This window comes from Cercospora beticola, chromosome 3, assembly GCF_033473495.1.
Source record: "Cercospora beticola chromosome 3, complete sequence".
In the NCBI taxonomy this organism is placed as follows: domain Eukaryota; kingdom Fungi; phylum Ascomycota; class Dothideomycetes; order Mycosphaerellales; family Mycosphaerellaceae; genus Cercospora; species Cercospora beticola.
This window is the reverse complement of record NC_088937.1, coordinates 1,722,211-1,747,266: the sequence shown is the minus strand read 5'-3', so window position 1 is coordinate 1,747,266 and position 25,056 is coordinate 1,722,211. Positions and strand designations below refer to the sequence as shown.

General features: G+C 52.6%; 8 protein-coding genes across 8 annotated transcripts; 4 read left to right on the top strand and 4 right to left on the bottom strand.

The window, feature by feature from the left end:
* Window positions 1–1,124: 1,124 nt before the first annotated feature.
* RHO25_004642 (uncharacterized protein) lies at window positions 1,125–3,380 on the bottom strand (the record flags this gene model as incomplete). Its single annotated transcript, XM_023595563.1, has 1 exon — window positions 1,125–3,380. The coding sequence occupies one exon, from the start codon at window positions 3,378–3,380 to the stop codon at window positions 1,125–1,127; it is 2,256 nt and encodes a 751-aa protein (XP_023456799.1).
* An 854-nt stretch (window positions 3,381–4,234) lies between these two features.
* Window positions 4,235–7,191, bottom strand: RHO25_004641 (uncharacterized protein; the record flags this gene model as incomplete). The annotated part of the gene is made up of 2 exons (XM_023595562.2): window positions 4,235–7,056; window positions 7,122–7,191. The coding sequence occupies 2 exons, from the start codon at window positions 7,189–7,191 to the stop codon at window positions 4,235–4,237; spliced, it is 2,892 nt and encodes a 963-aa protein (XP_023457579.1).
* A 617-nt stretch (window positions 7,192–7,808) lies between these two features.
* Window positions 7,809–12,956, top strand: RHO25_004640 (uncharacterized protein; the record flags this gene model as incomplete). Its single annotated transcript, XM_023595561.2, has 1 exon — window positions 7,809–12,956. The coding sequence occupies one exon, from the start codon at window positions 7,809–7,811 to the stop codon at window positions 12,954–12,956; it is 5,148 nt and encodes a 1,715-aa protein (XP_023457580.2).
* A 542-nt stretch (window positions 12,957–13,498) lies between these two features.
* On the bottom strand, window positions 13,499–15,099 carry RHO25_004639 (uncharacterized protein; the record flags this gene model as incomplete). The annotated part of the gene is made up of 6 exons (XM_023595560.1): window positions 13,499–13,592; window positions 13,643–13,757; window positions 13,819–13,908; window positions 13,955–14,513; window positions 14,657–14,991; window positions 15,057–15,099. The coding sequence occupies 6 exons, from the start codon at window positions 15,097–15,099 to the stop codon at window positions 13,499–13,501; spliced, it is 1,236 nt and encodes a 411-aa protein (XP_023457586.1).
* A 355-nt stretch (window positions 15,100–15,454) lies between these two features.
* Window positions 15,455–17,542, top strand: RHO25_004638 (uncharacterized protein; the record flags this gene model as incomplete). Its single annotated transcript, XM_023595559.1, has 3 exons — window positions 15,455–15,906; window positions 16,021–16,317; window positions 16,375–17,542. The coding sequence occupies 3 exons, from the start codon at window positions 15,455–15,457 to the stop codon at window positions 17,540–17,542; spliced, it is 1,917 nt and encodes a 638-aa protein (XP_023457587.1).
* Window positions 17,543–18,480: 938 nt separating this feature from the next.
* RHO25_004637 (uncharacterized protein) lies at window positions 18,481–19,797 on the top strand (the record flags this gene model as incomplete). Its single annotated transcript, XM_023595558.2, has 2 exons — window positions 18,481–18,955; window positions 19,007–19,797. The coding sequence occupies 2 exons, from the start codon at window positions 18,481–18,483 to the stop codon at window positions 19,795–19,797; spliced, it is 1,266 nt and encodes a 421-aa protein (XP_023457584.1).
* A 298-nt stretch (window positions 19,798–20,095) lies between these two features.
* RHO25_004636 (uncharacterized protein) lies at window positions 20,096–23,582 on the bottom strand (the record flags this gene model as incomplete). The annotated part of the gene is made up of 2 exons (XM_023595557.2): window positions 20,096–20,174; window positions 20,233–23,582. The coding sequence occupies 2 exons, from the start codon at window positions 23,580–23,582 to the stop codon at window positions 20,096–20,098; spliced, it is 3,429 nt and encodes a 1,142-aa protein (XP_023457585.1).
* A 281-nt stretch (window positions 23,583–23,863) lies between these two features.
* RHO25_004635 (uncharacterized protein) lies at window positions 23,864–25,030 on the top strand (the record flags this gene model as incomplete). Its single annotated transcript, XM_023595556.2, has 1 exon — window positions 23,864–25,030. One exon carries the CDS (start codon window positions 23,864–23,866, stop codon window positions 25,028–25,030), a length of 1,167 nt encoding a protein of 388 aa, XP_023457590.2.
* Between the last annotated feature and the right edge of the window lie 26 nt (window positions 25,031–25,056).

Sequence of the window (25,056 nt, the reverse complement as noted above, 5' to 3'; positions counted from 1 at the left end):
TCAGACGCCTTTCTCGTCGCACGCTGGTACTGCATTTACCACAGTAAAACATGGCTCTTTGCTGTTGCCTTGCAGGGTCTAGAATTGGCAGTCACGGGCGAGATCGTAAGCACAGGCTAGTAGAGCGACAAGCCCTGGCACAATGATATTCCCCTGGCCGACACACAACCTATGGCTCATCAAGGATCGCCGGACCCTCTCAAGCGAGTCACGACACGGTTGAGCGTTTCAGTGTCTCCACCGTGCACTTTGGCAACAAGTTCTAGACGCACAACGCGACCCGGATCGTTCGTAGCATGGCAAATGTGCTGACTGCATTTTCGTTCCGACGCAAATGATCACAAATTGCAGGCAACGGACGCACGCTGGGATCGCAATCCTAAAGGACGACCGACTGCCATGAACCTGTTTGGCACGACAAGCGAGCACACCCGTTCAAGCAATCGAGCCACTCTACAAGGCCCAGCTCTGGATAACAACTGCAGACGCCTGGCATGCACCACATACCAAGGTGACTACTTCATGCGGTGGCAGCGGAAGTCCCACGACCCCAACACATCATCCACCCACAGTGCGCTGAAGCACAATATGAATGGCTCCAGAAGAGCCTTGACACGGTATCTGCTGAAAACAAGCTTCATAGCTAGCAGAGGATTGCAACACCATAGATGTCAATTCGACTGTCAATGTCATACGTTCATACATACACCGTAGCTTGACGTGCATATCCGAGTACCACTTCGGGTGCTGAATCTCTTTTACGACTGCAGGCTGGCACGACGCACGTGGTGCGCACATGCTGAAATCCTTAAATTCCGACGCCGCATCATTGAGACAATTATGGGCCTTCCCCTCATGCCACAAACAATGTGCATGTGTCTCACTGCTCCCTTTCCTGATGTCGTACGGCGCACCGCAAATTCTGCTCCGTACGCGAATGTTCCAGAGATTGCTGCTCCACAAGGCGTACGAGGGGTTTTCGTGACAGCCCTCGTTCGAGCTATACATCCGAAATTCGTAGGAGCTCAGAGTGCTCCGCATGCCGAAGGGCTTGACACATGTGCATAAACCCGGTCCTGGAAGGATTGGCTTGCTTGCGACGAATGTGATACCCACTTGGTTATTCAGCTTCCCAGGTCACTCGATGGGCGTCGCTCAGTAACGGTCACGCGCCCGTGATGCTTGGGATCAAGCAATTGATCACTCTTGCGCAATCGCAGTTCAGCGTCAGCCATGTGCTTGGGCAAGGAATCTTTACCAGGCAAGTGCTCCTCATACAAGTCAGCCTCGATGGTTGCATTCCTGGCAATCCGAATAATTGTCGAGAAGTTATCTGTGAATGAAGCTCCGGTCCGCAACAGAGCAGCGAAGCCCACAATCAGATTGAGCACAGAGATCCCAATCGCGATCCCGTATGCCAGCCACAGCTTATCCATCGAATAGCTATACACGTTGCCGTACAGTACCTCAGTTATTCGAGTCGTTGGTGGGGCCAGTGGACTATCAGGATTGTACTGATGGTTTTTGTTACTCGCCATTGAAAGCGTAATGTTAAAGTACATCTCTTCCATCACCACCTTCAATGGTCTTGCGACAGACTTGGTGACATTCGGCAGAAGACTTGCGGCCTGGTCGAATGCTAGACCTGAGGTCGCATTCGTGATGTCTTCCGCCGTAGGAGGAGGGCCAACAAGCTGTCCCAGTTCTCGACTTTCTGAGAGAGCAGTGGTGAAAGCCCGAGTGTCAAAGCTCATCGAGCCTATGGCACCACTAAATCCTGTGTGGATAAACGCTCTCCCTGCGTTCCCACTTTGCGATTTGGATGCTCCCAAGAACAGGCCCATGGCGGCTTGCTGTATTGCACCCCATGAGGAAAGTCGCAGTGAATGCTGGGCCAGCTGGGTGATATTCGACACATCGACGTTCCACTCAGCATACCTGGCTTTGAGACGTAGTGGTCGATCGGGAATCGTGCTTCTTGCCGTTATGGTAGGGGCAGACGTACTGGTACTGAACCTGGCGGGCAGGGAACTTGATCTTGTGGCAGCGACAGCAGCGCCCGCCAGAACTGTGGCAGTACTGGGGTTCTCGCTGACAAAGCTATAGTAGGGGCCATTTGCCTGCACACTTGTGCTGTTGGAGTCAAGCTCAACAGAATCTTTCATGTCCAGTACGTCAATGTGCTGTGCCTGGTTTGGACCACTATATGTGAAGTTGAGAGTATAGACAGTAGGCAATATTCTGCAATGGAGCATCGTAGATTCTTCCCAATACCAGTCCATGAGGAGTCTTTGGTTCTCAGCCTTGACCTCAGGATCGGTGGTCCTGTTTTCATACGATGCTGTCAACGAAAATCCATGGTCCGATGGCGGCAGCTCCCACGTGGCTCGAGGAAGGATTGCAAAGAATATGTCAGTGGCTCTGCCATTGTTGTACGGATCTCTTGCATCGCTGTTCAAGGCATCCTGCAGTGTCCAGCCATTGTAGATGTCGTTCTTGAATGGCGTGGGAAGTAGGTCGTCCGAGTAAGCGCTCCAAGCCAGATAGTCGAACATAATCGTAGTCCAGCCATCCCAATCCATATTGTTCGTGATATTCTTGTAGAAGTCAATCAGATTGTCCCTGATCTCTCGTTGTAAATCTAGATTGGTGTCCTCGCATGCAAGTCTTGGAGCAACAATGGTGTCCTGCCACGTGGCATTCGTCCCCGGTGGTTCAATTGGCAGTATGATGCCTTGTGTTGCAGACGCAATGGCTATGCGGGACACTTCATCGCTTGGACCAATCCAGCCTATGGATTTCCCAGCTTCGTTCGGACTCAAGACGTACTGTGCCAATGCCAGACTGTCGAACGCTGGTTGGGGCGCAAGCGCATCTCGACTGGGAGACGGATGTATACGATCAAACACCACTGAGAGTGACGCAGGAGAAATGATCGCAGCCAGAGGTAGCAACCAACAAGTCAATGCCACTAGCGTGAGCAGAGGATACCTCCAATAGGTGCCGACACACAGGAGAGACCAGAAGTCGTTAAGGCCCCCAAACCAATTGTCCAGCTGTGACAGCTTGAAAGTTTCTGTATTGAGTGCGCCGAACACCAGTTGCATATAGGCCGTGCTACAGGCCAATATGAGACTGGCTTTGAACCCGAAAGCAAGAGCCGTGCCGATTGCGACATTAACCTGTTGTTGAGTCGTGGTCCAGCCAACGAGCTTGATAGGGCTTGAAGATACCGATGTCCCGACCAAGGAAGCGTAGAACGCATGATGTCCCACAGCAAATGCCACGCCCACAATCAGAGACGATAGCATAACCAATGGAGCCCGCCAGCGGAGAACGAAAGGTCCTGAATGGGCGCCATTATCGCGAGATTGTTTCATACTCGGTCACACCTCCCGTATGTCCAAGAAAGCCCAACGAATGGCCAGTATATTCTGCAGTCAGCAACAACAAAAAAGGAAACGAGTGTATCAGGATCGAGCATGGTGGAACAGGATAGCAAGCATAGTATATACCTGCCACTTCAAAAACCTTCTGTCCAAGGATACTGCAGCTCTGGGCGGCTAAGATTCAAATAGGCGCCTGCTGTGCCTCTTGCTTGCATAGAGTGGGGGCAACGGCAGCACTCTGGCTCTGCGCTGGCTTGTCATGTTGCAGAATTTCTGGAGACTCCAGACGCGATGCTGCGCTCAGGCGAGATGAATGTCGGCGATGTTGGTGAGGCGGAGAAAGAGTGGTATGGGATGTGCTGTGGCGATGCGACGGCATGAGGACTGCGGTATGACAGCGCACTGCGGAAGATACAATCCGTGCCGTGGTCGACAGCGAGAATGCATTGACGTGTTCTCTTACAGAGCATGCTGTTCAGTTATGAGGTTGTGCCACGCGGGTGATACCAGGCACATGTTGGTGATGCTGCCGCCGTCGCGAGCTCTGGGAGTCAAGAGTGGGAAAGTGGGTCTCGCCGAAAGCTGCTTCGCATTGGCTGAAAGCAACATCCGTGCTTTGGTGCGGCACGCGACGACACTCAGAAAACATGCAAGATGAACAGCGCTCTGTCGAACAAAATGTGGGAGCACAACTGGGGTAACTGACCTACTTACAGGCCTAACTCAACGCTGGGCGGCATCGTATGCATTCGCCCGTGGTATCATAAGCACCCTCCGCTATCCTTTTCCTGCCACAACGCCGCGCTTTCGTTGATGACCTCCGAGGCCCTACCCATGCAAACTCTCTACCCGGACATGACCTGCTGGAGAGCTGCCTTCCCTTGTGCATCAAGCTTCTCGTTGACGAACTGCCCGATGCGACCATTGTGTTTCTTGTCTGCTTCTCGAAGTGTGGTGCCAACCCAGGCCTTCACGTCTTGCACCTCCGGCCAAGGGTCTTGAGAGGGTCGCTTGCATGTATTGAGCTGTGTAAAAGCCGCTCCAAAGCCCAGTTCATCGACATCTCGATCCTCAATCACGTTGTCATCTGCGGCGGGCGGCAAAGGTGGGTTGATGAGGAGCTTCAACAATGCCTCACAGGTGATTGTCCAGCCACGTTTGGCGTATCTCTCCACGAACGCCTGACTGTCAGCGAGGGTCCGCGTCAGCGACAAACAAGCCGTCTTGCGATCGAATGGCCTGCTGAGTTTCTGCGTATCAGGGAGGATAATGCCAGTGTAGAGAGGTGTGAAAGCATTTGCCTGCACAGCATCGGCCTTTGCAATGAAGAAATCAGCGCCGAGACCTTGGTCACTAAGCGCGGACACCAGATGGTAGAAACGCACGAAGCGGAGGGTGAATTGCTCGGTCTTTGTGTTTGTGAGACGATGGAACATAAGCTGCAAGATTGTAGGCCAGTAGTTCTCTAGCGCGCTGGGTGGGAAGCTCTTGACTACCATCTCGATGATGTCCATAGCGTATCCCTCGTATGCCTTGCTGGCCACAAGCTTCTGGAACACCAAGAGCACAGCCTCAGTCTGCCCAGCAGTGGCGATCTGCTGAGCGCCGCGAGGTACGATTTCGAGGAGCAGCCGCGTCAAGGCAGGAACGTTGCCTTTGCTGTCCCACATGCTAGGTGTGAGGATGGGTCCCACGAGCTGCTGGAAATTCGGCGAGATCGTCCCTGAGGGACTGCTCGCAACGATCTGGGCATACAGCTGGAAGATGTAGGGTGTGAACTCTTCCACTGATGATTGCAAGACTTCCATGAACACGGGGAACAAGGTGTTTTCAATTTTCTCCGGCTGAACTGGGCCAGCAAATCGAATTGTAGCTCCCAAAGATTCGAAGTGGTAGTAGCAGAATCCTGGGTTTGATGGGTTGTGACGAATGACTTCGGTGATGTTGACGAGATTTGTCAGGACCAGGTCCAGGATTTGCACAAGACCATCGCGGATCACGATCAAGACTCGCATTACACATTTCATCAAAAATTCATTCTCCTGAACCTTCTCAGGTTTGGAGTCTTTGGTGATGAGGGTGAAAAGGTGTTGCAGTAGGTCTTTGGCCAGTGGGAGGATGCTATCTCGTGGAATGATGGGTTGCCGCTGATCGTTCGTGAGATAGAGGGCGCGGTCGACTGCCACGGCAGCATACGTGTAGACCACGTAGTTCGACGAGTTCAGGTGCTGCACGAGAAGTGGAAACGCCGCTTGCCACTGTTCTGCCGAGAGGATGCTGCGGAAGATGTACAAGTATTTTATGGCATCAACCTTTAGCAATGGCTGTGCATTGGCGTTTGTCAGGTCTTCTGCCACATTGGTCTGAAAGAAGCTGATCACGTCCGTGTTGGGGTTGACGCTCAAGACACCTTTGGCGGCTGTTGCTGCACCCTTCGCTGCGATGGAGGAGAAAAGGTGCACGGCAGTATCCTTCGACTTCCAGTTCGCCTCGCGGTCTTTTGAGTACTCTGCGAGAAAGTGGTTGATGTATTGTGTGACCACATCTGTCACAGGCTTTTCGAATTGTTCCTGCAGTTTCCGCAAGAAGTTGGTGGCAGCTCTGCGCCTCGTATCTTCGTCTGAACCCTCCAGATCCCTGCGAATGTATTCGATAGGCTCATCCTCGAACGTTTCAATGTCCGATTCTCGCAAAGACAGATTTGGTATAACGACCTTCTCCGTCACTTGTCCAAGCACATCGGCATTGTTGAAGCTCTGTGCATGCTCTGGAATGCTAGCGATGGTAGTCAAGAACTCCAGCGCTCTGCTGACCACGAGATCGTACTTGGCTTCCGGTCCGATATTTGTCAAGAACGTCCAAGATGTTCCGATGAATTGTGGTACGTGTGGCTTGAACTCATCGTCGTACTTCCGAGTGTACAAATTCAGAACCTTGAAGACACCTGCTCTTACGTATTCCAGCGGACCAGCTTCGGACTCATCATCAGTGTTCAGCGCGGCGTTCTCGTAGGTCAAATATTTGTGCAGCAGGCCAGATACGGCAGGAAGAGACTCTTCGAATTGTGGAGGCATATCGTGGGTCGATAGATCGTAGACCAGCTTGAGAATGAGATCAAGGGTCGCGTAGTGTGCTTTGAGCACTGCTGGGTTGCTCTGGTTTTGTGTGATTTGTCTGTCGGTGTTCTCCCAGAGCTGAAGGAAGGGTGCCGCGAATTTGGAGAGAACATGGTTGATCTCGGTGTACAGGTCGTCAGAGCGGTAGAGTGGCTCCCATCGCTTGAAGATAGAATGAGCCACCTGTAGTACACCATTGTTGACGGTAGCATTATCTGGGGTCAGTCTTGACACCAGATCATCCACGAGTGTGTTCCACCGCTCCCAGAAGTCACTGTCTGCAATGACGCTAATAGCATCACCTAGCTGCGCCTGGATATTTGGAGGCACTCGTACCATGAGCCCAATGAGCTCGCTCTTGATTGTGTTCACCTCATTGTCCGGAAGCTTGTGTGTCCCGTTCTCGTCGACCCAATTTCGCTTCACAAAGTTTTTGAATAACAGAGCGCTGGAGAGTCGGATGTTGAGTTCGAAGGAGTCTGTGGCAACGATTTGGAGGAGTGAGAGCGAGAAGCCAGGCTTTGCCTCCTCAGCTTTGAGTGATGCTTCGGCTGTGGAGATGAGGTGGTCAGTTGGATTTGTGCGTAGGCCCTGTGAGAAGCTAGTATATGCGTACCTTGAGCTCGCTGCGAGGGGTTCAGACTGGCCTTGAGCAGATCTGCCACGCCCTGCAGTGACACAGCCATTGTGCGCGAGACGGTGCTGTGAGTATTGCGTGCAGGTCGGAGTGTGGACAGGTGGGAGAGGGAACAGAGCAAACGAGAGGAAGATGGCCGAGAAAGTCGTTGCTCGGACAAACTACGAACGAAACAGACGACCAGCAGCAGCTCGAACTAGCGGGCTGTCCCACAAACAACGCCGCAGATAAAGTTTGGACTTGCATGCGGCTCTGCGAAACGAGCCGCCGCATCCCTGCCCGCCTTGCCCTGAACAGAAGTGACGGAATCCGTAGTCTTGATACTCCGACTCTCACTCTCACTTCTCTGTTACGTGAAGACACAACGCCGCTGTGGCGACGAGCGAGTGTCACTGCCGTTCACTCGCTTCCTCACTCACTCGAAGCTTCCCGCACGCTCCCGCTCCGCTCGCGAGAAGCCAGCGGGCGTCGGACTTAAGATCTGCCTCCAGCGTGACCCTCCGCCACTCTCTTCGTAACAACCCTCCACCCTTCGCCGCATCACCACGCCCTTCTAGTACATCTCCGCCACCTCGAGTATCGTCTGAATCTGAGTAACTCCTTCTCCCATCGAACATGTCCTGAGCGTACAACACCAGGGCGACATCTGTGTCACTCGTTCCCACCATGGCTGCCTCGCAGGGCCTCGCGAGGCTGCGAGAGCAGACGATGAACAGCGTTGAAGATGAGGAAGCCGTCACTGTCAACACTCGCGCCCTGATCGATAAAGTACTGGCACGTTATTCGGGCGAGTGGACTACGCTCCGAGAGCTCATCCAGAACGCCGCCGACGCCCAAGCACGAAAGGTCACGATACGATTCGAAACGTTGCCTTCAGCGACAGTGCCACTGCCACAATCAGCCGACCCTGCTCAGCATCTGCAACACACTATTTTGCACCACACCCTAAAGACGTTGGTGGTTTCCAACGATGGCGAGCATTTCAAAGAGACGGACTGGCAGCGCCTGAAGCGCATCGCCGAGGGCAATCCGGATGAGACCAAGATTGGCGCGTTCGGAGTGGGTTTCTATTCAGTCTTTGCTGATTGCGAATCTCCATTCGTGAGCTCCGGCAATCAGTCCATGGCGTTCTACTGGAAGAAAGACTCCCTGTTCACACGCAGAGGCAAGCTGGCGGATGGCGATGTGCAAGGTACTACCTTCTTGTTAGACTACCGTAGCCAAACGACGCCCGTGCCGCAGCTCCTGAGCATCTGTCAGTTTCTAGCCACGAGTCTTACATTTGTTGGCTTGGAATGCATTGAACTATACCTGGACCAATGGAATTTGCTCACCCTGAACAAGAAGATGGCGCCAGCTGCGAACATCAAGATCCCCAATGACGTCAATCCTCAGACGAGAGACGGCCTCATGAAGATCACGGACGTGGAGTATCAAAATGCGCAAATCGATGCGCGATGGATGAACGTGGTGGGCTGGAACCGGCGCACACAGACTGCCGCTCCGTTGGCTACACAGCAGCAGACAGATGCTGGTTCTAGTCTGAGATCTTTCTTTGGCAGGCTTACTGGAGGGGCGACTGCTTCAGCAAGCACTCGGAAAGCACAAAAGGAGGAAGATGCGCTGCAGCAGGCCATACTGGAAGATTTAGCTGGATACAGCACAGCGACCGTTTTCCTTCGCATCAGCACTGTCAGTATTCAAACCAACGTCAGTCGACAACTCTCTGCAGAGCTTGAGCGTGCAACCAAGAAGCCTCCTCCGAAACGCACGCGAATATCAATACTGACATCTTCGTACGACGAATCCACGGCCTCAATGAGCACCACATCTGGCGGGAGTGCTTCGAAAGCTACGGAAATATTCTCTTCGGTACTTCCGACGAAGAACGGAAAGATATTTATCGGGTTCCCCACGGCACAGACAACCGGCTTACTTGCACACATTTCTGCTCCCTCGGTGATACCGACAGTGGAACGAGAGAGCATTGATTTGAACGCACGATATGTGCGAGACTGGAACGTGGAAATGCTTCGGGTGGCGGGCATCGCGTGTCGCATAGCATATACAGGCGACATGGCTGAGCTGCGTGCCAAAATTGAGAGAAATATGGCCGTCGCTGGCCGCAAAAAGGTGGCTTGGGCTGATATCTCGGAGGTCATGCCATCTGCAGTTCACACCTATAAGCAGTACAACTTTCAAGAATCAACACCGTCTCTGAAGGTTGGACAATACATCGAAGAAGCCTTCTGGACATGCAACCAGAAATCCAGTATCGATGTGCTGTCAACGCGTGGTGTCCTGCCGAGCCAACAAGTACGTGTTGCCACGGAAGACTTGAGCTTTGTGGAGGGGATTCCGGTGATTCCGGATGAATTAATGGCCAAAGCGAACGAATTTCTGACGAAGTTGCGAGATTATGGACTTCTTTCCGACATCACTACTGGGGATATCAAGAAGGAGTTGGAAGCACAGGCGCTCACCGAAAAGCAGCTCACGGAGCTCATCAAATGGGCGTGTACCAAAGTTTCCAGGCAGGAAATGGATGCAGACGCTGTACAGATGCTATTCGATGGCACGGTCGCGACGTTCGGCGAGGAGATGATCAGCATGTCTGGCAGCCCAGTGCTGCAACTCGGCCAGGTCAACACTTTCGTCAACAGTGCGAAGATACCCGTCGATCTACCAACTCCTCCACAAACCATTCCCTTCCGATTCACGAAGGGGCTAGCACCTTCACAGCTTCAATCGATTGGCTGGGATGAGCTTCAGCTCGTACCATGGCTACGTTGGATCATTGAAAGCGATGGCAGAGGATTCGGAGCCAACGGCAGCCCGACATCAAATCCAGCTGTGGCTTCGCAAATCCTTCCCGTCGTATCGAAAGGCTGGGATGCACTTTCACAGTCATCAAAGCAGAGCGTGCAAGAACTCTTGATTCCTCGCACAGTTATACCCACGAAGCTCGGCATGCGTAGACCTCCTCAGGCCTATTTTGGAAGCGTCAAGCTTTTCGACAACCTGCCCACCATCACTGGTTTACAGGGAGTGAAAGAGAAGTTTCTCAACGCGCTTGGTGTGCGGAAAACGGTCGAGCTGAATGTAGTATTTGAGCGGCTGATGGCGAAATCGACCACCGGCGCAGCAGATGAAGCGAAATGGAGCCACGTCGATCTGATCAAATATCTTGTTTCGGTCAAAGACGACATCCCCGCAGAAGACATGAAACGCTTGCAGCAGACGCCTACATGTCCCGCAGAGTCACGCAGTGGCGATCAGAGTGACAAGGGCAGACTGTACCGTCTCTCTGAGCTCTTCGAGCCGGATGACAAGATTCGGCGCCTGGCTCTTCCGGTGCTGCAATGGCCAGGGCAGTATCGACCATCGACTGCGGAGGGTAGATTCCTGAGGTCGCTCGGCCTGCAACCGTACCCGGCAGTCCCTGAACTTGTCAACATTCTTTCGAAGGCCATCGTAGGCAGCGATTTGCAGAAGCATACTCTCGACTACTGGATTGTCAATGCATTTCAGTATGGGTACCACAAATTTGCCGTCGCGGAGATACAAACAGCTTTCCTGCCTGTTGAGGCACTCCCTGGCGAGAAACCAAATATGGTCGGACGACCATCGCAGCTGTATGCCAACCCAAAAGCATCGATTCTCGGGTTCCGCATCTTGCGTCAAGATCTGCAACAGCACCATGCTCTCTTTGGCGTTGCATTGGATCCTCCAATCGAGAAGTGTGCTGACAAGCTGATTAAGACTCCTCCCTCAAACGCTTCACAGGCCCAAGTCCTCTTCGGATACTTTGCGGGTAGGCTCACTGAGATCGGTCCTAATGGCGATCTCGCCGAGAGGTTGAGCAATGCGCCGATAGTCCCTACCTCAGATCTTAGGCGTGGAGACAAGGTTGCACAGACAAAATTCGTTGCGCCTCGGTCATGCTATCTAGGTGATGGACAGCAGACGTTCGGCGACATTTTCGACTACGTCGACTTTGGTCACGAAGCCAATACGTTTCTGCTTCGGATTGGTACCAAACACGAACCAAATGCGTTCGAATTGGGTGGGATGCTTGTTCGACAACCGGGCAGGCTTCTCGACACTCTTGGCACGGAAAAGTACGCCAGCCTACTTCGCAAGATTGCCGAGAGTGCGACTAGCCTTAAAAAGGACAAGGCATTATGGATGGGCCTCAAAAGCTCGTCTTGTCTTCTAGCTGACAAGCTGGTACGCTCTACCAAGACATACGACGATGAGAAAGAAGAGCTCGACGAGGAAGAAGCCACTTTCAAGGAGGTTCATCTGGCCAAAGCTGCGGAAATTGTGATTGTGGACGACATCACCGTGTACAGGATCTTCCAAAGCAATCTTCTTGCTGCACCGCAAGAGGAGGTCTTGGAGACTTTCTACAGCTCCCTCGAGACACCTTTGCTGAGCAGACTCGTCGAGACCGATCAGCGTATGGGCGCGCCTCTGCGTGACCAGACACCAGGAGGGAAGTTGCAGAAACTACTCGTTGAACGTTGCCGCTTGTTCTTGCACGATCATCCCTCGGACGTGATCAGACATGATGCAAAGTGGCTTGAATCAAATATGACTGTCAAGGTGACCGAATTCCTGCAAGTGACGCGACGACTGAAGGGTTTCCGTGGGCTGCAGCACACTGAGAAGAAAACTGCAGCGCTGCATCAAGAGTCCAAGAGAGATGCGACGCTGTTCGTCACGGCTCGGCCTGATCTCTACGAAGTCAGTCGTGCAGTCGGGCCATTACTCCTAAAGCGGCCAAGACAGCAAGACTTTCTTGCATTGGAAACAATATTGGAAAGCGATCTTCGTAGATTGAAGATAAAGGGCTACAATGTGGATCGTATATTGCGACAAAAGGCCGCAGAATCACGAATCGCCGAATCCGAGAAGCAAAAGCGCGAAGAGGAGCGTCGTCGGGTCGCGGAGGCTGAATCGCAACATGAACCGTCACAGCAGCTCGAGATGCCACAACAAGCGCCAGCTGCTAAGAGCACGACGATGACCCACAGAGATATCCAGCCGGAATCACCGGACAGAACATTGTCCATGCCGGGCTCATTCCATGACCCGCTCGAACGACCACGCTCCTCCGGGATGGGCAAGAAATCCGGCGGTCTCTTCAGCAACATACAGAAAGCACTTGGTCTAAACGCCGACAAGATTCGAAACGATCCTCCAGGTACGGAGGTCGCGACCTCGTCTCGCGATGTTCAGGAGAATTTGCAAAGAGCCATCAATTCCACCAGGGGATATGATTCTTCCACCCTGTTCAACCCGCCACAGACCAACGATGTCAAAGAGACCACCTCCTATTGTGATAGCAGACCTGGTCATAACCTCCAGTATACTGCCGAGCTCAACAATGGCATCAAGCTCTACCTCGATCGTTCCCACTCAGACCCTAATACATTCCTGCAAACCTACCGAGAAGCGATCGCCGTTTTCGTATCCATCCTCTCAGAATTGGCAACGATCTTTCAAGTGTCCCCTCAAGCTATTCATGTCTATCATGATTTGACTGGATCGGCAATTGCTTTCAACAGTAATGGTTCGATCTTCTGCAACCTGAGATACTTTATGCAATTGCACATGGCAGGTATGGGCAGTCCACACGGCAGAGTGGAAGCCTTAGCCTACTGGTACATGACGCTATGCCACGAGCTGGCGCACAATCTCGTCAGCAATCACGATTCAAACCATAGTTACTACACTGAAAGCTTTGCGGCACATTACTTTCAACGCATGCTGGGATTGGCAGGGAGTGTACTGGCACAACAGAATTAGGAGCTCTCTATGGCTGAGGACGAAAGTGATACAATAGACGAATTAGCAGCAGGGCCCGCGCCCTCAGTTTCAGGCAGTACGAAGAGGAGAGATCGCATCCGCACTTGGGCCTCCACGAGAAGGACCGCGATTACTCGACGTCTTGGTCCAGCAGCTCCATTCCGAAGGAGGAACTCGAGTGCAGTCTCTGTCAGCGGCTTTCGGTTGTAATATAATGCATTAGGAATGGGGTTGGGCATCAGCATTTGCGGTCATCGCAGCTCAGATCTGTATAGAAGAACGCGTTTCGACATTGATACCCTTGAATATGATATAGAATAGATGAGGCACGACGTTGTTCTATATCTTGATATTGGTCTCTATTGCTGACTCATGGATTGCGATCATTCATGCAAGCTAATTTGGCTGGTCCATAACGTCCCTGTGACTCGCGCAGGCTTTCTCCACAACTGTTCTCAGCTCCTTTGGTCTACACATATGGCGTCGGAAGTTCAATGTCGGGATGGGCATTGCGGCTGTGTCAGGTCAGGACATCGAACTGACTAACCAACGGTAGGAGTGGTTTCCTCGTCGATTTTGATTCCCAATCCGGTCGTTGCTAACCCGTAAGAAATTGCCACTGCTTCGGATGCGTATCTGAATTGAGTCAGCAAATGAGAGATGATATTAATGGGGCTGTTACCCACATTCTCATTTGCTTCTCGTAGGACGCAGTGACGTCCTCTGCCCAGCCGCCGGCTTCCCTCAATAGTCGTCCAAGTAATGCTGAATCACGCACGGCAGTGTTGGCTCCGATACCACCTGAGAGATCGTTAAATCCTGCGGAACAAAGGAACGTGCTCTCAAATTTGTCGTCACTTACCAGCTGGGGTCATACTGTGAACTGAATCTCCCATCACCGTGACGCGTGGCTCGTTTGGCCACTCTGGAACACCGCTAGGGCTCGAACAAGCTGTCAAGTCAGCATTGTATCCAACTCGAGGCATTACGTGACTTACTGATTTTCCAGAATGCTGCTTGGTCCTCATTGATCTGATCAAACATCGGCTTCACCCGTGGATGCCAATTCGCAGTCAGCGATCGGGCGATATCGGCAGCTGGTTTCCCAATGATCGCAAAGTCATCGTTTGGAGGCTTGATTACTCCAGATTGACCATTCATCGTCCATCCGAATTCGACATCGGGATTGTTCATGTCGTTAGGACGAACATTAGTGATGACGCCCACCCTGCCACCAGGTCGACTTTCGTCCAGAATACGCCAGACCCCCTCGTCCAGCCCTTTAAATGCTGTCGTTGAAGCTTGTCCGTGAACGCCTCTGGCTCCTGTGTCAAATGTCTTGATTCGACCATGTGATACTTGTTTGGCTACTTTCGAATAGATGCCGTCGCCGGCAACGAGCAAGGAACCTTCCTGGGATTTTGAGCCATCTTTGAAGACAGCTTGGACTCCGTCTGGAGTCAACTCGTATCCTGTGACTTGGTGGCCCCATCTAATGTGGGATTCGCAACCTTCTAGGAACAGTGCTCGCATCTCTCCACGGGAGATGCCAATGGTCTGATACCGAATTGTAAGTGAACGCTCCATGCCAACTCTCATCGCTCATCTCGTAATGGAGGGCGAGTTAAAAGAGTCACAAGACGTGTTGCCACGGCCATAGATACCAACAAGTATGATGTATTTCTGTTCACGTTACATACCTTGCCATCTCGGGACGCGAGAATTTCCTTAGTCGGCTGCTGCTGTCCTGGAGCGGCTGGCCGCTCCCATACGTCCTCAACATCAGAACCTGTGATGGCATTGATAGCACCGAAGCCACGTGTGCCGCCTGTTTTCGAGCATGCTGCCCAAAATTTGGGAAAGCCTTGGGGCTCGGGTCCGAGTACGTCTTCGATGGCGTCCAAGCCTTCTGAGGAAAGTCTGAGTCTATAGCCTTGACCACGGAAAGATATGGACTGATCGCGCTCGAAGATCAGGAATGGTATTGAACTTCTCAGCAGAGATCGAGCGAGGAGCAAAGACGCAGGACCCGCTCCTGATATGAGGATCGGTCTTCGTGTAGTGGCTGTGATGGTGCTGTCTGCTTTCACGTCAAATCACCGATCGCCCTCCCGCAGATATGTATGCTGGAGCGGAGCAACATGTTTGCACGTCGGTGCAGCTGGTAACGCGGCTTAGTAACGGCTCTGGAAACATTCCGGGCTCGACACGATTCAGCTCGGTGATGATGAGCAATTCGAGTGAACGCACGTCACGACCGGGCCGAACGCTCAGCCACTGCCTCCTCCAGCCACAAGTGGCTTCCCGCGTCAGGAGCGCGGTTGCCTCGAGCTCCAGGCGTCGTTCCTCCTTGCAACAACTTTCCAATTGACTCGATTGTCAACTTGTGCTCGCCGCCCGCAGATTTCATGTTCAAGACTGTACACAGTCCTGCAGTAAGGAAGTGTCGTTCTCTCTTTTCGTCTTCACTCATTCGGCGTATCTCAGTGCGAGCGACGATGGCAGACACAGATTCAGAAGATGAACAACTCAAAGCAGCCATCGCACTGTCGCTGTCAGAACAGCAACAGACAGCTGCGCCAGCCGCTCCAACACCAGCTCCGCCATCTGCAGGCCTTGCAGGCCTTGACCGGAAAGCAATGGAGGCAGCACGCTTGGCTCGAGTTGCTGGCAAACGCCCAAGATCTATATCTCCGCCTCCTCTCCGTGACTCTCGGAAGGCTCCCAAAATCACGGAGAAGAGCATCGACATGCCCAGTGGCGCCCGCCTCAACATGCTGTCGAGCGCTATCCAGCAAGATCAACAGGCTCGGAAACCAGCTGCCGCACGAGCAGCGATGAATCATATGAAAGCGCCACTACCTACCAAAGCTGACCTGGGCTCGAGTTTCACATCTTCGAATGGAGCGGGCTCTTTACAGTACCCTCGCGGCATCGTCAAGAAGACATGGTAAGCTTTATGGTCACCAAGATTCCCAATAACGCTCGTGTCTTCCTGGATGGTTACCCATGCAGCCAGAGTTCTTCACGTTTGCTCCTCGATCGCTCACACTGATGGGAACAGGGCATTTGGGCATGAACGTAATAACAATGACATCAAGATCGAAGAGGTGTTGGAGCCGCTCTCTGTCCGCACAGCCGTGCTGTCGGCCTTCCAATGGGATGTGCAATGGGTTCTGTCGAAGCTGAAGACACCCTTGAACGGGGGGACGACCAAATGCATATTCGTTATGCAGGCCAAAGAGCAAGAAGATCGCGATCGCTGGCGAGAGGACGCCAGTGACATGCGGCACTTCCTACGGCTCTGCTTTCCCAACATGAATGGTCTCATCAACTGCATGCACTCCAAACTGATGCTACTGTACGTTTGACCCTCTGCGTTCTGGGATAAGATGACATCTTTGCTAACTTGACACAGTTTCCACGCTCACAAACTGCGAATAGCAATCCCCACAGCCAACCTGTTGAACTTTGACTGGGGTGAAACTGGTTTGATGGAAAATTCTGTGTTCATGATCGATCTTCCCCGATTACCGAACGACTTCAAAGCCAAAGCGACCGAATTCACCAACTTCCAAAAAGAATTGATGTTCTTTCTAGAGAAGCAAGGCTTGGACCAGGACGTATGTGACGGCGTCTTGAATTTCGATTTCTCTGCGACCGAGCACATGGCTTTTGTGCACACCGTTGGTGGTGTCCATTACAGAGATCAGGCTGCACGCACCGGCTTGTTGGGATTGAGTCGCGCTGTGCGGGAACTTGGGCTCGTGACGACGAGCGATCTGGAAATCGATTTTGCGGCATCATCAATAGGCGCGCTGAATGACAAACAGCTCCAAGATTTTCACTCGGCTGCCAGAGGCGTGGACTTGTTGGCTCAAGCCAGAGAAATTCGATCGCAGGCGGGCGCTGCGTTCTTCAAGAAGAAGACAAAGTCTCAGACCTCGGACTCAACGACGAATGTACGGGACAAGATCCGCATCTACTTCCCTACGAAAGAAACAGTGCGAAGCTCAACGGCAGGAGCAGCAGGGACAATATGTTTGCAGCGAACCTATTTTGAGAGGCCGACATTTCCACGAGTATGCTTCAGGGACTACAAGTCCACGCGAGCTGGTCTGCTGAGCCACAATAAAATTCTCTGCGCGCGTGGGCCCAGTGTTCTCGACACCAAACCAAATGATGAAGGTTCTTCAAAGGAGAACGACAGGTCGACAGGCGATGCGTCACAGCCGAAGGGCCAAGCATGGGTGTATGTCGGATCATCAAATATGTCACAGTCAGCTTGGGGCCAACTGCCAGCTGAGAGAACCGAGAACAAGATCACATGCAGAAATTGGGAATGCGGCGTGATCCTCCCGATCCCACAGCCTTCTTCGAACTTCAATGCAAGGAAAGAGGCCGCGAAACTACGCGATTCCAATGGCGATTCGGAGACGGAGAGTGAAGATGAAGAAGGTTCGAAACCTGACCAAGCGGCGTTGGTCTCGCTGGAAGCATTCAACAGTGTGTTGGACTTGCCATTCCGAGTGCCTGGAGACCTATACGGGGATCGTGAGCCATGGTACTTTACTGAGCAACAGTAAATGTGAAGCCGCGACCCGGTGCGTGGTGAAGGCCTCCCCGATGGACTTCTGATCTGGCGTACTGGGCGATCCCGGTCCGAATGCCGATAGCGAGTAGCATCCTTGGCAGTAAGCAACGTCATGTTGGCGTACGATCTTCAACCAGAATTCCTACGCACGGCAGCATCGAAATCAGAAGCGAATGCAGGCGAAAGGCCTCGTTCTTTCATCGACGTGGGGAGGCATCATATGGGAAGCTGGACTTGTGCTTGGCCGACTGCACATGCCATTTTAGGGGACCCGGATGATCACATGCGGGGTCTTATCTTGGCCGTTGCGCGTGGGGCGGTTCTTATCGACACAGATTGACATGGCGCCATATCTTCGTCCACTCAGCGGCCGCTCTTGTATTCTTTTGCTGCACGTAATGCACGATCCGCTCCGAGGACCTGGGGCACTCTGTCACCGTACACCGCGCCGGTGTGTGGAGCGCCTACCGCACGACCACCAGGACATGGCGTTCCGCATGACTGTCCTCGCTCAACAGAGGTACGATTGCCTCCTACACTTTCCGTGTCGCGACTTCCTCCCATAGACACAGTTTGTACCGTTGTTTCCTCTCTTCCTGCTACGCACTGCTCCTTCACTGCATCGCATTCCTCGGTGTATTGCTTCTTTCCGCTTTGACACAAGAGCTCCCACAGCACGTTACCTAAAGGATACCATCTAGCTCAAGACAGCACGCGCCTCTCCCACAGCTGTCAGCTGCTCCACGCTCACCGAGATCGCTCCTGCTCCTGCTCTTCATGATAACTGCCTGCGACTAAGCAGCACGTGAACGGGCACGAGACCAGGAACTCGAGTCACGTTGCACACCTCAGACGAACTCATACCCTCGAGCGAACTGCTTCACGCTCTCTCGATTGAATTCTGCACATTCCGCTAGACCGATTCGCATCATGCAATGGACCGCCGCCGCGCTCCTTGAGCCTTCATTACCGCCACATTGCGTGCCTGAGAACGACTTTCTTTTCCGGTTCAGCAGCACCTTCCATACTTGCGTCCCGACGCCTTTGGCCTTTGTATCGAATCTCCTCGGCATCTTTAGCATCATAGCATGGCTGTTCGCCCAGCTGCCGCAAATATACAAGAACTGGTCGCTTCAAAGTACCAGCGGTCTGTCGATTTTCTTCCTAGTTGAGTGGTGTCTGGGAGATCTGAGTAATTTGCTGGGAGCGTTGTTCACGCATCAAGCAAGCTGGCAGGTTGCCATAGGGGCTTACTATGTGGCGGTCGATCTCTGTTTAGTCGGACAATGGATATGGTACGAGAGGTTACGCCACGGACACCCGGTGTTTCGTATGTGGAAGAGGAGGGATATAAATGACGATGACAGTGCTACGAGTGGTAGCATGGAGCAGGCCTCGATCGAAGGTATGTCACCACTGAGCCCGGTTCAAAGGAATGGATCTGACCATGAGCAAGGAACGGATGCCAGAAAGCCACCACCAGCCAGACCAAGAGTCATATTCCGAACGCCCACGTTCCAGCGCGAGCAAGAGGAGAAAGAAAAACTCGCATCGAGCTCCGGTACGCCCAGAAACACAATCCACAGGATCGGTCCCTCTTCTCCAATGCCGTCGCCATCACCAAGGACTATGCTGTTCATTGCTTGCCTGATTGCAATGGCACACGCGTCCCCTATACACAAGCCGTCAGTGCATCAAAATGTGCATGACAGTCAGCCCACGCCACTGGAGAACGCCGGTACCATTATCTCGTGGATGTCTACGCTGCTATACCTCGGCTCGCGATTACCTCAACTTTTCATGAATTGGCGACGCAAGTCGGTCGCTGGCCTGAGTCCGCATCTGTTCATGGCGGCCTTTTGTGGAAATTTGTTCTACTCGTCTGCCCTTGTCACCAACCCCAATGCGTGGAATGATTTCGGAACATATGGTGGGGGAGGTTGGGCAGGCAAAGAGGGCTCTGATCGTGCCCAGTGGGTACTCGCAGCTCTTCCTTTCTTTCTGGGTGCTGCTGGTGTGCTAGGTCTGGATGCGAGCGTGGGAGTACAATTCTTACTATATGGCGAGACGGAGGAGAAAGTCGTTGTTGTCGACGAGCAGCAGGGATCCCGCTGGCACTGGAGAAGAGTTTCTGGATGGATGAGAGGATGGGTCCCGTATGGCGATGCCAGTTTACCTAGGCCGGAGGAGCGAGCAGCATTGTTGGAGGATAGAAGTCCGCGTGGTGATGGCTATGGCGCATTATGAGTGACGATTATGCATGAGACGACTATGAGTTTATGGGCCTGCGACTAAGCGAGCATTAGCTTGATTTCGAGGTGCATGAAGCATTCTGGGAGACGCGGCGACGTTTACCAATACGGAGTTCAGGAACTTCCAGAGAGCAGCCTCCTGGGATTTGTGTTGATATATGGTACATCGAAGCATTATAAAGCTATTAGATGGCGTGATTGAACAGTGACATTGCGTTTGCAGGCCCCTTCTCAGACTGAGGTGGAGTCTGTACTCTTGACCATCCACTCGTGACGTGCTCGCTTTGCTCACCTCAGCTCAACAGCTCTCTAATATCCTCGATTCGCTGCATCTTCTTCTCCTCCTCACTCATCATACCAAGAGAGCTGGCACTGCGCAACTGTCAGCAACTTGCAATTTGAAGTCAGAATATCGGCCAAGAGAACTCACATGAACTTCTTCCTCTCCTGCACTCTAAGCATTTTCTCTTCAATAGTGCCTTCAATCACGTATCTGGTCACTTCCACCTCTTCCGTCTGACCCATGCGGTGTACACGATCAATAGCTTGTGCTTCCACTGCAAAGCTCCACCAAGGATCCATCATGTAAACTCTCCTCGCGCAGGTCAGATTGAGCCCGACACCACCCGCTCTCAATGACAGTAACAAAATTGTGAATTTTGGTCGCTCTGCGAACTCTGCAAGTACTTTTGCTCTTTCTTTTTGAGACATGCTACCGTCGAAGCGCAACCAGGCAATGTTGGAGGCCGTGAGAGCTGGGGCAAGGAGATCCAGAAAGGAGGTGAATTGGCTGAAGACAACAGACTTCGTCGTGGGCTCCTTCTTTTTCAATCGTTTGAGCGTCGTCGTGAGCGTTGAGATCTTCGCAGAAGCGAGCTGGTTGACTCGCCGCAGAGATATCCGAGGCTTCCTCTTGTTCTCTGTAGCGGCTCTGCTTTGTGTGCTGGTGTAGAGATCGTCTTCATCTTCTATAGCTGCATTTAAGAGGTCACTCTCGTGCTCTTCATCGTCGTCATCGTGCTTGATAACTTCGAACACATCGCGCGCGTTGATAGGTTCTCGGCAGTTGAAGCAGCGTGGCAGTTCTCCTTTTGATGCTTGTTGCTCAATGTAGTCCATCAGGCATTTCTTACAAGCCGAGTGCCAGCAACCAGTGACAGCCTGGTCTTCCATTGGCTCTTCGAAGCATATCGGGCATTCAGTCTCGGACTCATCTTGGATCTGTTTGAGCACATGGGCACCAAATTTTGCGGCGTCTGTTTCGCCCTCTTCAGCCTCGAACTTTTCAATCAACGCGCCCAAGTCCATGTCGTCAGCAAGGCCATTGGCTATGTCGGCAGCGGCGGCGGCATCCTCCTCCTCAGCTACTATTGTTTTGTTGCGTGTGAGCACCGGATGACAGCAGCTTTGCCTCAGTCTCAGAATCTGGGCGAAGATGGTCGTGTAGCTCTTCATCAACGTGCCGGCCTCCACATTAGCGTTGAATGTCTTCTTTGCTCTGTGGTAGATATGTTCGTATACGTCGTTCTCGGGCTCAGAGAACTTCAGCTTCTCCACTACAGTTCGCTTTGGTGGCAAAGGCACCAAAGCTTGTCCATCTGGCGTCTTCATGTCTTTTGTGCGTCTCAACACAAGCGGCTCCAGTACTGTCTGCACCACATCGAGCGCACGGACAAAGTCGCCTTTCTCGAAAGGGGTGGTAATGAAAGTCTTCCAAAAGCTGAAATTGCTCCAAGGCTCAACTCGCAAGAAACGCACAAGTGAAAATAGATCTTCCAATCGGTTCACGATCGGTGTTCCAGTCAATACCCATCGATGTGTAGCTGCAATTTCATAACATGCCTTTGCAGTCTTCGATTGTCGGTTCTTGATCATGTGTGCTTCGTCGAGGATGACTCTCCAGTACTCAACGCCAAAAAGCCCGCCAGATGCCGTCCGATTGCCACCGGCATTGGCAACCTGATTGAACTCAGATAGCACGACTCCGTAGCTGGTGATGATCACATTTGGTGCCGACGTGAGATCAGACCCACAGCAGAGCGTCTGCAAATTGGCTCCTTTCTCGCTGCCGTAGTACACAAGCACTTTGAGGGTGCCAGTCTTGGATGCCTTCTCTGCTTCACTCGCCCATTGTGCAAGCAACGACATTGGTGCGACCACTAGTGTTGTTGCCGGGGCCCTTTTGACCGACGTCGATGTCATCGATTGTCTCTTCAAACTACTGATGGCGTCGACTTCGACATCGGTGGCATCATGCACAATGCCTTCGTGCTCCGGAGATCTGTGGCTGTGTATAAGTGACAACATCTCAATCGTTTTACCAAGTCCCATCTCGTCCGCCAGGATACCTCCAAGGCATGTCTGTTCTTGCACGGGAAAGTCGAGGCTCATTTCGCCACTATATGGGTTGACGTAAAAGCTGTCTTGTCCTTCGACAGCAGGCAGGTCTTTGTCGTCGGCATCCTTGTTTGGCCACGAATATTGTTCCCACAGCGGATGCATACTTTGCTCTTTCTGCTCATCCTTTTCGCGATGCTCTTTCTGCAACATCCAATACAGCGCCTGTTTCTGGTATTTGCGCAGATCCATGGTGAAAGTCGACGCTGGCTCAGCTGTAGGAGTATTGAAGTCGAAAGACTGCGCTTTCTTGTACAACGAATCGAGCTGATCTTGCTCGAGCTCTTCACCCTCCTCTTTCTCGCTATCATCAGAGGGCGTACTGGATCCGCTACCCTCCTTCTTCTTGCTACCATCTTGATCGTACTGTTCAGCGACTTCCGCAGCTTGCAGGATGCCCTCTCGCTTGTGTTTCGCTGTGAGCTCATTGACTGAAGCTGGTTGCAGGTTGATCTCCGAGAAAAGCTTTACCAGTCCTATTTGCCGCAGTCTCAGGTCTCGCTCTTGTGTCGTTTCCGCTGTCTCCAGAAATCCCGTATTCCGATTGTCATCGGCCGGTTTTACAAAACTCCCAGCCTCGAAGATCGGACGAAGTAGGAAACATCGCAGCTGAATGTAAACAGTGTCGTTGGTCTTGATTCGCTCTGGAGCAAAGACGCAGTGTCCCTCGAACTGGCAGACCTTTTGATCGATCAATGCACCAATCCACAATGCGGAGTCCTTCTCGAGACGTCCAATTTCAGTCCCAGTCTGGTCTGTGAACCGCACAATTACATCCTCTGTCCGTCTTGCCACCTGTTGTGTCTTGCCTCCTCTTCCAAGTTTGACCTTGGGCGCTTGTCGCACACGCTGGATCTTGACCACATCATCGGCCTTGAGCGAGACACCACTTCTTGTTGCCCAACCCGCCACTCCCAGAGCTCCAATGTATCGCATCTGAGGCATTGCGGACAGGTTCGCCTTCTTCGGCAACGAAGTCGATGAAGAAGCCCCATTAGCATTACTTCCTTGACGCTTCACGTTCAGCTTCCGTTGTGGCGGCTGAGAAGAAGCAGGTGATTTCTTTCTCGGAGGTACCGTCGCCTTCCACGACCCGTCGAAGTAGGCGTTGATGGCCTGCTCCAAATTGGTCCCGTGGGCTGCTTGGAGGCTACGAATTGCTTCCGGAGGCACATTGTCTCCGACGATACTGGTGAAAGTGTCTGCATCGAAAGCATTGTCGTCGTGGTCGATCGTCGTGGGCGGCGTCTCGTGGTGCAGGCCTTCAACCTCGTCAGGCAGACTTGCTTCGGCGAATAAAGTCTGGTCGTGCAGGCCTTCACCAGCAGCAAAGAAGCGTCTCTTCTTCAGCGGACGGTCGTCGATGTCCATGCTCATGCTCATGAGCGGCTGTGTTGCCGCTGTCGGAGGAGACGAAATCTCGCTCGCTTTGTTCGAGCACGATCCAGGGTTCACGCGGCTGGAGACGCGAGCTGGATGACGACGTGACAGCCTCGCGTCGCTTCACTTTTCCGTCCCTCGACTTTGTGGCAGCAACCATCATCCATATTCGAATTGACAAGGAAATCGCAAAGACACAGACATCTATCGACATGGAGCGAGCCGTCTGAGGCGTTGGATCGAATCTTTGCTATTGTCAACAAGTACTTGGCTGCATGAACAGCATGAAGAGCTTTCCCCGAAACTGCAGCACAATCCATGCTTTCAAGCCATCAACATGCATCAGAAGAATATTCGTTCAGAAAAGAGCTGCCTCGAGCGTCAGCCAGCCCGCAGCAGAAATAAGCTCTGCAGCTGAGATATCAAGCGCCAGGAACTACTGCCTGGATCTGTTGAGGAAATATGATACGCCTTCGTCTCTGCTTTTGCCATACATTCCGAGCCACGCCAGAGATGCCTATGTCGCCCTTCGGGCATTCAACATAGATGTTGCTCGGACCGCCGATACCACCTCGACTCCTACCATTGGTATGATGCGGCTTCAATTCCATCGCGATGCGGTTACCAAGTCCCTAGCTGGAACGCCACCGAAACAGCCTATTGCTCTGATGCTAGCCTACGCAGTGGACGATCTGCAAGCGAGGACTGGAGGACGTTCCAAGTTCAGCAAAAGCTGGCTGATGCGAATTGTCGACACTCGGGAGAAGTATCTGTCAAATCCTCCCTACCCAAATGTTGCGGCACTGGAAAGCTACGGCGAGAACACCTACAGCACTCTCCTGTATCTAACACTCCAGGCTCTTCCGATGTCGAGTACAGCCGCAGATCACATAGCTTCGCATATCGGGAAAGCCATAGGCATAACAGCGATTTTGCGTGGCCTTCCCCTGATCGCTTTTCCAGGTCCCGCGAATTCGCACAGTAACCAAGGTGTCCTAGCTGGCGATGTAGGCGCCACTCGACAAGGAGCTGTAATGCTTCCTTTGGATATCATGGCTGAGGCTGGAGTTCGTGAAGAGGATGTGCTGCGGAATGGCGCTGACGCCCATGGACTCCGAGATGCGGTCTTTGCGGTCGCCACACGTGCTAACGATCATCTCATCACTGCTCGTCAGCTGCTCGACACAATACGGGCGGGCAATGAAACTGATCACGAATTTGAACATCAAGATGAAGAGGAACATGTCCATCTGCCATCTATTGGCCGTGTCGAAACTCCAGCTCAGGAGGTCGAGCGTGCTTTCGGCGTTTACATGCCAGCTATTGCCACTCAAATGTGGCTCGATCGGTTACAACAACACGACTTCGACGTATTCCAATCGAAGCTGAGGACGACCGACTGGAAGCTACCATTCAAAGCATATTGGGCATACAAACGTCGCAAGATCTAATCGACGTGCGAATTCAATTGCCCGAA